The sequence below is a fragment of the Trachurus japonicus genome, chromosome 18, assembly GCF_045865225.1.
Source record: "Trachurus japonicus isolate A0001 chromosome 18, Traja_1.0".
NCBI lineage: Eukaryota > Metazoa > Chordata > Actinopteri > Carangiformes > Carangidae > Trachurus > Trachurus japonicus.
The window spans coordinates 25,448,347-25,458,938 of NC_140924.1; the positions used below are offsets into that span (position 1 = coordinate 25,448,347).

At 41.0% G+C, this 10,592-nt stretch overlaps 1 protein-coding gene across 1 annotated transcript; it reads right to left on the minus strand.

Annotated features, from left to right (window-relative positions):
* Positions 1 to 3,913: 3,913 nt before the first annotated feature.
* On the minus strand, positions 3,914 to 10,144 carry LOC146969407 (uncharacterized). The gene is made up of 5 exons (XM_085758908.1): positions 9,998 to 10,144; positions 4,618 to 4,962; positions 4,360 to 4,470; positions 4,216 to 4,253; positions 3,914 to 4,100 (listed from the first exon to the last, which is right to left on the minus strand). Exons 1-5 carry the CDS (start codon positions 10,038 to 10,040, stop codon positions 3,969 to 3,971), a joined length of 669 nt encoding a protein of 222 aa, XP_085615034.1. The 5' UTR covers positions 10,041 to 10,144; the 3' UTR covers positions 3,914 to 3,968.
* Between the last annotated feature and the right edge of the window lie 448 nt (positions 10,145 to 10,592).

Genomic DNA, 10,592 nt, shown 5'->3' on the forward strand with positions numbered 1-10,592 from the left:
AGCCACCTAGACACACCATTGCAAGATTTAATCACTTAATCACCATGGACAAAGAATGTGAATGTTCCAGTGTTCTTGTTTTAGAAAGGTGTTGAATTAAAATTGTGACATTAAAAATCAAATAAAATCATAATTGCATATTTAAACGATTCCAATAATTACATAAATCTGAAAATATGTTTCAATATGGTTGGGAAAAATGCATTTACAGTTCAGTCAAACAAAGATAATTCATGAAAGTCCAAGCAGTGTCTGTAATTATGTTGCAGGGGTGCTGTCTACCAAGGAGATAGTTGGTCTCTTTTCCTGTTTTTTTTTTTGTTTTTTTTTACAGTTGATTAAACTGACCTCATATACCATCAGTAAAGATGAGAGCTACATTGCTGAATATGTGAGAAAACATCAAATTGGTCAACAACATAATCCAGACTTTGATGTTAATCTGAGGTTACAGTAGACTACCTGACTGAGCTGTGGATGGTGTCGCTCCTCCTGTAAACCTGCAAGACAGAAACAGCACATCTGATGAGTTCACCTGTCAGAAATATAAATAAGGAAGTGTTCATACTATAGCAAACAGGTACAGGTGCAAGTACCTGTGTGAAGTTTCCTGTTCTTACTGCCCAGGGTGATGGTGATCACAGTGAGGAGGATGATTAGAACACCCAGGATCACACCCATCAGAGTTAGTGGTCCAACAAACTCTTCTACAACAAAATAGATTACAAATTTATCTATAAGGTCATGAAAACATAGGATCATAAGTGTCCTGAGATCAGTTCTTATTTTGACAGTGAAGGCTCATATTTGTCTCTGTTCAAAACAGAAAATACAAAAAACAATCTTACCTTGAACCTTTAAGTATGTTGCACTGTCCATGACTAGCTTATTATTATAGTTAGCTCCACAGAAATAGAGTCCAGAATCAGATAAATCCACTTGTTTGATCTGGAGAAAGAGGGTAGTGGTGTTGGACGTCATGTCAAATCTTCCATTTTCAAATCCATCAAAGAATGAAGCGTTGCTATCAGAGCTGAACATTGCGGAGATACAGGTGATGTTGGGTCTATTGGTCAGTCTAAACCAGTATACATGACTAACAGTACTGCTGTAGTTGGTACACATCAGTGTGACCTGTTCACCAGACTGGACCTCCACAGTGTAAAACTCAGAGACAGAGACAGAGATCCAACCTGAAACAAAGAAAAAGTCTTTTCTTCACCAACCTGTGATTCAACAAGAAGCAAACAAGGCCTGTAAATCATGTCATTGATAAAGAGTTGGTGAGTTGAAGTTCTGGCTTCTTACTGAAGAGAAAGATGAGTAAGTGTACTTACTGAAGGAGAAGAGTAAAGCTGTCAGCAAGTTAACCTTCATCATTGCACGTAGAGTAGGACTGTAATGGTAAAACTGTTGGTGACTGAGCTGTGCTCCACTAGTGCTCTCTGCAGAAAGAGGCGGGCTCTTCTTCTCTTCTTCTGATGCCGTTGCACAGAGGGTTGTTTTAAATAGATGTCAATAATATCTGCATAACACAATTAAAAATGATTACATGGTAAAATCTTAGCAAATATAATTTAACCCATAGACAGGTCTGTACCACAAAAGGAAGTGCAATATTTCCTATATCAAGATACATTATAGAGTCGCCCTATTAATGAAATATCTAACAGGACAAAATTACTCTGACAAAAATAGTTTAATTATTCTAATCTCACTAAAGCTTTTAGGGCTCCAAAGTAAAAATGATGCCTGCTGCAGCTCAGACTTCTGTCAAGGCTTTAGAACTGTGCAGCTGTTTAACAGAGGAAATATGTTGATTTTGATGCTGTGGAACTGTCACAATGTGTCTTTTCACAACATCAGTGGAGGGATATACTGTATACAGGAAATGAATTCAAGTGAGTCCTGTCATTGAAGTGGTTTCTGATTTTCCACCGCCAGACTGATCATTTCCCTATAAACACAGAGAAACTTGAGGTGTTTTATTGGGTGGTGCAGAAAGCTGACATTCCTCAGCATCAGACCTCATGAGGAGATATTCTTTGTTTTGCTAATGCTATATAAATATTAATGTTAACTAGGAAATATTCAAATTCAGCATCAAACTTCACTCCTTTATTTGCCACTTCTCTATCATGTCTTTTCATCTACTGAAGTTAGCAGGCTAACCACCTAGCCTCGGTCTGCCTTGTGATTTTCTGAGTAAGACAGTAAGCTCTTGTCACCTAGGCTACAGTACATGTAACAATGTCACCAAAATGGAGGTTCCTGTTTTCTGAAGAAAGGTCCAGTCTTCTGGAGTGTCTGAAGAACATCATCCAGGCTCTGAAGGACAAGCAGCAGCAGAGAGAAAGATGTAGGGAGGAGGCCATGGCTAGAATAATCCTTCTGGAGAATCAGCTGAATGAGCTTCAGGAAAAACCAAGGAGGAAGTCTCTGGAGGAGAAACCTCAAGTTCTTCAGATGAACTGAGGGAGAACCACCATCACCATCACCCCTAAACCATGACATCCTCCTCTCCTCTCTGTCTCTCTCTCCTTGCCCTACCTGACAATCTTACTCTCTCTTCAACACTGCAAACTCATGACAGCCCCCCAACCACCACCACCACCACCATCCTCAGGAAGACACAGTGGCTCAGTCATCAGGCCAGCAGCCTCACAGGAAGAATAACCCTTCACACTCTTCTCTCTGTGAGTCTGCATGTTCTTACTGTGTCTGTGTAGGTTGTCTGCTGCTGTTCTACTTTCCTCCCACACTCCAAACACTCGATTTACTGTAATTAAATTAATAAATAAATGAATATATGTAAAAACTGGTGAATGATATGAGGTCTCATCTTGACCAGAACTGAAGAGGAAGTCACTCTAGTCTGCAGCTTCACTTGTACATACTGTAATTATGTCAATTGTTGTAGTAAGTAAAATAGACCAGACAGGTGAGTTATATCTGTATGATTCTATTGATATCAATAGGATCAGTATCCCTCATGACATCATGAACTCAGGCTGTTAGCAGGTAATACAAAGCTTTATATTTTAGCAGCCACATAGAGAGAACACACAAATAAGTGAAGTCTGTGTGGAAGCAGAAGCAGTGGGACTCTGTCTCTCTGGTGTTACTGTGGTTCACATACAACACTAAAATAAAAGCCTCATGTCTTAGCATCACTCGTTGGAAATGTTGTCTGTGGTTATGATGCTCAGAGGTGAGCACCAGTCTTCCTGTGAGATGCTGCCTCTGCCTTCACTTTTATTTTGAAACTGCAAGTGTGGTAATCTGATACTTACCAACACTTCATGGTGTCTTTATCTTTTATACTTTACATCCAGACATGCGACAAGCAGATATAGAGACGTGAAGTGATTAAAGTAGCACTATCGCAAGTTCCAATTCTTTGTTCGGCCACTAAAAGGGGCCAGTGGTGCAGCAGATCAGATATAAACATCCTCGTCCTCTTGACATAGTGTGCCATTCAGGAGGTGGGGCTGAGTCCTGGGCCGGCTGTATTTTGTGTACAGATATTTATGGCTCCCCTGGACATAGTTATTGCATATTTCAGTTTTCTTTATTGCTGTTACTGCTGTATGTGTGATAGTGCTATTTTAAATCAACAGTGACATTGCTTTTATGCCTCTTAATGTGTAAAACCTTTGACCTAACAGAGCTCATTATTTTCACCTCAGGTGTGGTCAGACCACACTGTGTTTTCTCTTCCTGTCAAACTAGTGAAGTGCTGCTCATTGACTCACTGCTGCAGAATTTTCACACAGAATCTAAACAGTCATCAGTGTCTTTAGAGCCCAGATCATATTTTACATTCAGATTCACTTTAAAAAAAAATGAAATTTCACAATTTGCACAAACGATATTTATTACAACATTTAATGACAGAGATGGCAACTTTTACATTTACAAATTACAATTGCAGACTGACATGTTAAAACATGACTTCCACTCTGAGTCTATCTGGTGGCAGCGTACACAGCATTAGACTCCACCTCTCTCTCTGGTTCAGGCTTTATGCTCCTTCTGGTCTTCGGATCTCGGAAATTCAGCGCTGCATAGTTCACATCACCAGAGGCTTGATTCTGATTCTGTTAATAAAAACATTTGGTTCCTGAGGTCACAGAGCTGAATATGAAATAAAACATCAAACCAGACAACACATAAACTACACGTTGATCTAGATCTAAAGTTACAGTAGATTACCTCACTGAGATGTGGAGTCTGTTCCTCTTCCTTCAAATCTGAACGACAGAAACAGCGTCGGATCAGTTCACTGATCGAAACTTCATATTAGCTTCATAATAATAAAGTTGTGCTTTTCTAACTTAAATAAACACATACAAGTACCTGTGTGAAGTTTCCTGATTTTGACGACCAGAGCAATAATGATTAGAATGAGGACAATGATCAGACCACCCAGGATCACACTCAGCAACAGTAGTGGTCCAACAGACTCCTCTACAGGAAAGATATATCAGTTAATAAAGTAGAAATTCATCTAGAAGATGATATGTAAAGGAAGCTTTTGCTGTCTGAGATCAGCTCTTATTTTGACAGTATCTATAAATGGCTCGTCTCAAAACACAGACAAAACAACAATCTTACCTTGAACCTTTAAGTACGTTGCACTGTCAATGACTGCCTTATTATTACAGTTAATTCCACAGAAATAAAGTCCAGAATCAGATAAATCCACTTGTTTGATCTGGAGAAAGAGGGTAGTGGTGTTGGACGTCATGTCAAATCTTCCATTTTCAAATCCATCACAGAACGAAGTGTTGCCATCAGAGTTGAGCATTCGGGAGATACAGGTGATGTTAGATCTGCTGTTCAGTCTGAACCAGTATACGTGAACAACCAAACTGCTGCGGTTGGTACACATCAGTGTGACCTGTTCACCAGACTGGACCTCCACAGTGTAAAACTCAGAGACAGAGACAGAGATCCAACCTGAAACAAAGAAAAAGTCTTTTCTTCACCAACCTGTGATTCAACAAGAAGCAAACAAGGCCTGTAAATCATGTCATTGATAAAGAGTTGGTGAGTTGAAGTTCTGGCTTCTTACTGAAGAGAAAGATGAGTAAAGCTGTCAGCAAGTGAACCTTCATCATTGCACGTAGAGTAGGACTGTAATGGTAAAACTGTTGGTGACTGAGCTGTGCTCCACTAGGTGCTCTCTGCAGAAAGAGGCGGGCTCTTCTTCTGTTCTTCTGATGCCGTTGCACTAATATAGTATATATAGTGTATATTATTGTAGCTTGAAGACATTGTAATATCTTAACAAACATAATTAGACTCATTACAGTCATTCAAAACATACAGGACACAGTGTAATATACACTCAATAGAAGATGATAAATAACTGAATCAAGAATCACATTTTCTAATCTTACCTTAATGTTTTCAGAGCTCAAATGTAAAGATGGCAGTGGAGATGGATGTAACCTTCATGCCGTGGAACTGTCACAATGGTAGGCTACACAGTCATGCCTTTTCACAACATTGTAGCTACTGGTGCAGGTTTTGTGCAAGTGTGGTGTAAAAGTGTGACTTTTGATGATGGGAGAAGTGAAAGTTTGAGATTGATGTACCAGTAACAGGATGCTCATGTAGAGGTGTTCAGGTCTTCACTCTTTGTAGCAGTGGAGCTCCTCACTGGTGTCTAAAAGGTGTCACTGCAGTTACTGTAAAACCACACTGACAATCATTATGTGACTGCAGCTTTCCTGTGAACAACAGGTGCTGTGAATGTGCAAGTTTTATACTGAACAGAAGTTCATAAAATAGATTAGCAGCTAACTGACTGGATGTACCACTGAAGTGAGGACAGTCTGAACTGTCTTAAGTGCATTTGAATGGTGCTCCAAAAATGTTGGTATAAAAGAGAACTACAGAGTCTGTGATTGTGTCTTTTGAAATATCCTTCTGTCAAGGCTTCAGGAATGTGCAGCCGTTTAACAGAGGAAATGTGCTGATTTGATGCTGTGGAACTGTCATAATGTGTCTTTTCACAACATGGTGGGATGTATACAGGAAATTAATTAAAGTGAGTCCTGTCAGTTTCTGATCATTTCTCTAAAATAATCCTTCTGGAGAATCAGCTGAACAAGATTCAGGAAAAAACAAAGAGTAAATCCCTGTGGAGTTGATTCCTCAAGCTCTTCAGATGAACTGGGGGAGAACCAGCATCATTCTGACCCCAACATCACCCTTAAAAACCATGACACCCTCATATAGCCTACTATGTATCTCACAAAAGTGACTACACCCCTCACATTTTTGTAAATATTTTATTATATCTTTTCATGGGACAACACTGAAGATATGACACTTTGATACAATGTAAAGTAGTCAGTGTACAGCTTGTATAACAGTGGAAATTTGCTGTCCCCTCAAAATAACTCAACACACAGCCATTAATGTCTGAACTGCTGGCAACAAAAGTGAGAACACCCGTAAATGAAAATGTCCAAATTGTGCCCAAAGTGTCAATTTTTTGTGTGGCTACCATTTTTTCCCAGCACTGCCTTTGACATGGAGTTCACTAGAGCTTCACAGGTTGCCACTGGAAACCTCTTCCACTCCTCCATGATGACATCACAGAGCTGGTGGAGGTTAGACACCTTGCACTCCTCCACCTTCCACTTGAGGATGTCCCACAGATGCTCAATAGTGTTTTAGGTCTGGAGACATGTTGGACAGTCCAGTGTCTTTAGCAAGACAGTGGTCGTCTTGGAGGTGTGTTTGGGGTTGTTATCTTGTTGGACTACTGCCCTGGGCCCAGTTTCTGAAGGGAGGGGCTCATGCTCTGCTTCAGTGTGTCACAGTACATGTTGGCGTTCATGATTTCCTCAGTGATCTGTAGCTCCCCAGCGCCGGCAGCACCCACGCAGCCCCAAACCATGACACTCCCACCACCATGCTTGACCGTAGGCAAGACACACTTGTCCCTGTGCTCCTCATCTGGTTGCTGCCACACATGCTTGACATCTGAACAAAATAAGTTTGTCTTGGTCTCATCAGACCACAGGACATGGTTCCAGTAATCCATGCCCCCAGTCTGCTTGTCTTCAGTAAACTTTGCTGCCTTTCTTGTGCATCATCTTTAGAAGAGGATTCCTTCTGGGACGACAGCCATGCAGACCAATTGGATGCAGTGTGCAGCGTATGGTCTGAGCACTGACAGGCAGACCCCCACCCCTTCAATGTCTGCATCATTGCTGCAGAGGTTGAAGGGGTGGGGGGCCTCCCTGTCCTCTAACCCTACTGTGACACACTGAAGCAGAGCATGAGCCCCTCCCTTCAGAAACTGGGCCCAGGGCAGTTAGTCCAACAAGATAACGACCCCAAACACACCTCCAAGATGACCACTGCCTTGCTAAAGACTGAGGGTAAAGGTGATGGACTGTCCAACATGTCTCCAGACCTAAAACCCTACTGAGCATCTGTGGGGCATCCTCAAATGGAAGGTGGGGGAGCACAAGGTGTCTAACCTCCACCAGCTCCGTGATGTCATCATGGAGGAGTGGAAGAGGTTTCCAGGGGCAACCTGTGAAGCTCTAGTGAACTCCATACCCAAGACAGTTAAGGCAGTGCTGGAAAAAAATGGTAGCCACACCGAAAATGGACACTTTGGGCACGATTTGGACATTTTCACTTAGGGGTGTACTCACTTTTGTTGCCAGCGGTTCAGACATTAATGGCTGTGTGTTGAGTTATTTTGAGGGGACAGCAAATTTGCACTGTTATACAAGCTGTACACTGACTACTTTACATTGTATCAAAGTCATATCTTCAGTGTTGTCCCATTAAAATATATAGCTGAGAGACTGAGAGAGAAATAATCTGGGGTTGCAGCTGATTTGGTATCGCTCTGTTGGTAAAACAAGTTACTAAAACATTTCATTGTAATTTTATAAACTGTAATTATATCAATTGCTATGGTAAGTAAAATAGACCACATAGGGACAGGTGAGTCATATCTGTATCCGTTTATATAGGATCAATATCCCTTTTGACATCATGAACTCAGGCTGTTAGCAGGTAATACAAAGCTTCATATTTCAGCAGCCACATAGAGAGAACACACAAATAAGTGAAGTCTGTGTGGAAGCAGAAGCAGTGGGACTCTGTCTCTCTGGTGTTACTGTGGTTCACATACAACACTAAAATAAAAGCCTCATGTCTTAGCATCACTCGTTGGAAATGTTGTCTGTGGTTATGATGCTCAGAGGTGAGCACCAGTCTTCCTGTGAGATGCTGCCTCTGCCTTCACTTTTATTTTGAAACTGCAAGTGTGGTAATCTGATACTTACCAACACTTCATGGTGTCTTTATCTTTATACTTTACATCCAGACATGTGGCAAGCAGATATAGAGACGTGAAGTGATTAAAGTAGCACTATCGCAAGTTCCAATTCTTTGTTCGGCCACTAGAAGGGGCTAGTGGTGCAGCAGATCAGATATAAACATCCTCGTCCTCTTGACATAGCGTGCCATTCAGGAGGTGGGGCAGGTGGGGTATGCCTCTTAATGTGTTTTTGTGCTCTTAAAACCTTTGCTCATGATTTTCACCTCAGACCACACTGTGTTTTCTCTTCCTGTCAAACTAGTGAAGTGCTGCTCATTGACTCACTGCTGCAGAATTTTCCCAAGGAATCTCAACAGTCATCAGTGTCTTTAGAGCCCAGATCATATTTTTAATGAAATTTCACAATTTGCACAAACAATCTTTATTACAACATTTAATGGCAGAGATGGTAACTTTAATCATTTATGAATCCCAAATGCAAACTGACACATTAAAACATCACTTCCACTTCTATCTAGTGGCAGTCTATCTGGTGGCAGCGTACACTGCATTAGGCTCCATCTCACTCGCTGGTACAGGCCTTCTGGTCTTCGGATCTCGGAAATTCAGCGCTGCATAGTTCACGTCACCAGAGGCTTGATTCTGATTCTGTTAATAAAAACATTTGGTTCCTGAGGTCACAGAGCTGAATATGAAATAAAACATCAAACCAGACAACACATGAACTAGACGTTGATCTAGATCTAAAGTTACAGTAGATTACCTCACTGAGATGTGGAGTCGGTTCCTCTTCCTTCAAATCTGAACAACAGAAACAGCGTCGGATCAGTTCACCGATCGAAAGTATCAGCTTCGTAACAATAAAGTTGTGCTTTTCTTACTCAAATAAACACATACAAGTACCTGTGTGAAGTTTCCTGATTTTGACGACCAGAGCAATAATGATTAGAATGAGGACAATGATCAGACCACCCAGGATCACACTCAGCAACATTAGTGGTCCAACAGACTCCTCTATACGAAAGATATATAAGTTAACAAATTAGAAATTCATCTAGTAGATGGTATGCAAGGTAAACGTTTTGAATCATTTGCTGTCTGAGATCAGCTCTTATGTAGACTGTGATTACAAAAGGCTCATATCTGTCTCTGTTCAACCAAAAAAAAACAAAAAAACAATCTTACCTTGAACCTTTAAGTATGTTGCACTGTCAATGACTGGCTTATTATCATACTTAGCCCCACAGAAATAAAGTCCAGAATCAGATAAATCCACTTGTTTGATCTGGAGAAAGAGGGTAGTGGTGTTGGACGTCATGTCAAATCTTCCATTTTCAAATCCATCACAGAACGAAGCGTTGCCATCAGAGTTGAGCATTCGGGAGATACATGTGATGTTGGGTCTGCTGTTCAGTCTGAACCAGTGTACGTGACTAACAGCACTGCTGTAGTTGGTACACATCAGTGTGACCTGTTCACCAGACTGGACCTCCACAGTGTAAAACTCCGAGACAGAGACAGAGATCCAACCTGAAACAAAGAAAAAGTCTTTTCTTCACCAACCTGTGATTCAACAAGAAGCAAACAAGGCCTGTAAATCATGTCACTGATAAAGAGTTGGTGAGTTGAAGTTCTGGCTTCTTACTGAAGAGAAAGATGAGTAAGTGTACTTACTGAAGGAGAAGAGTAAAGCTGTCAGCAAGTTAACCTTCATCATTGCGCGTACAGTAGGACTGCACCACTGTAATGTTGGTGACTGAGCTGTGCTCCACTAGTGCTCTCTGCAGAAAGAGGCGGGCTCTTCTTCTCTTCTTCTGATGCCGTTGCACAGAGGGTTGTTTTAAATAGATGTCAATAATATCTGCATAACACAGTGCAAAGCTTGATGACATGGTATTATCTTAGTAAATTAAATCCATAGAATATATATAGACAGGTCTGTACCCAAAAAGGAACTGCAATATTTCTTATATCAAGATACATTATAGAGTCGCCCTATTAATGACATAATCAGCACACCTCCAAGACTCCTGAAGATGACAAATTACTATACCAAGAAGAGTACCGAGGAGTACTGAGTGAGTTGGGTAGTTCCTGATAAACAAACTTTTTTTCCAACCAGCTGATGCATTGTACATTTTTCCTTTAGATTGTACTCTTGAACTGGTGTATTATTTTGGGACAGGACTTCTCATGGGCGGCGAGAATACGCTGATTAATCGTCCCTCATTGACAACAGTGTACTGTCTCGGTGCAGCGCAATGCACCG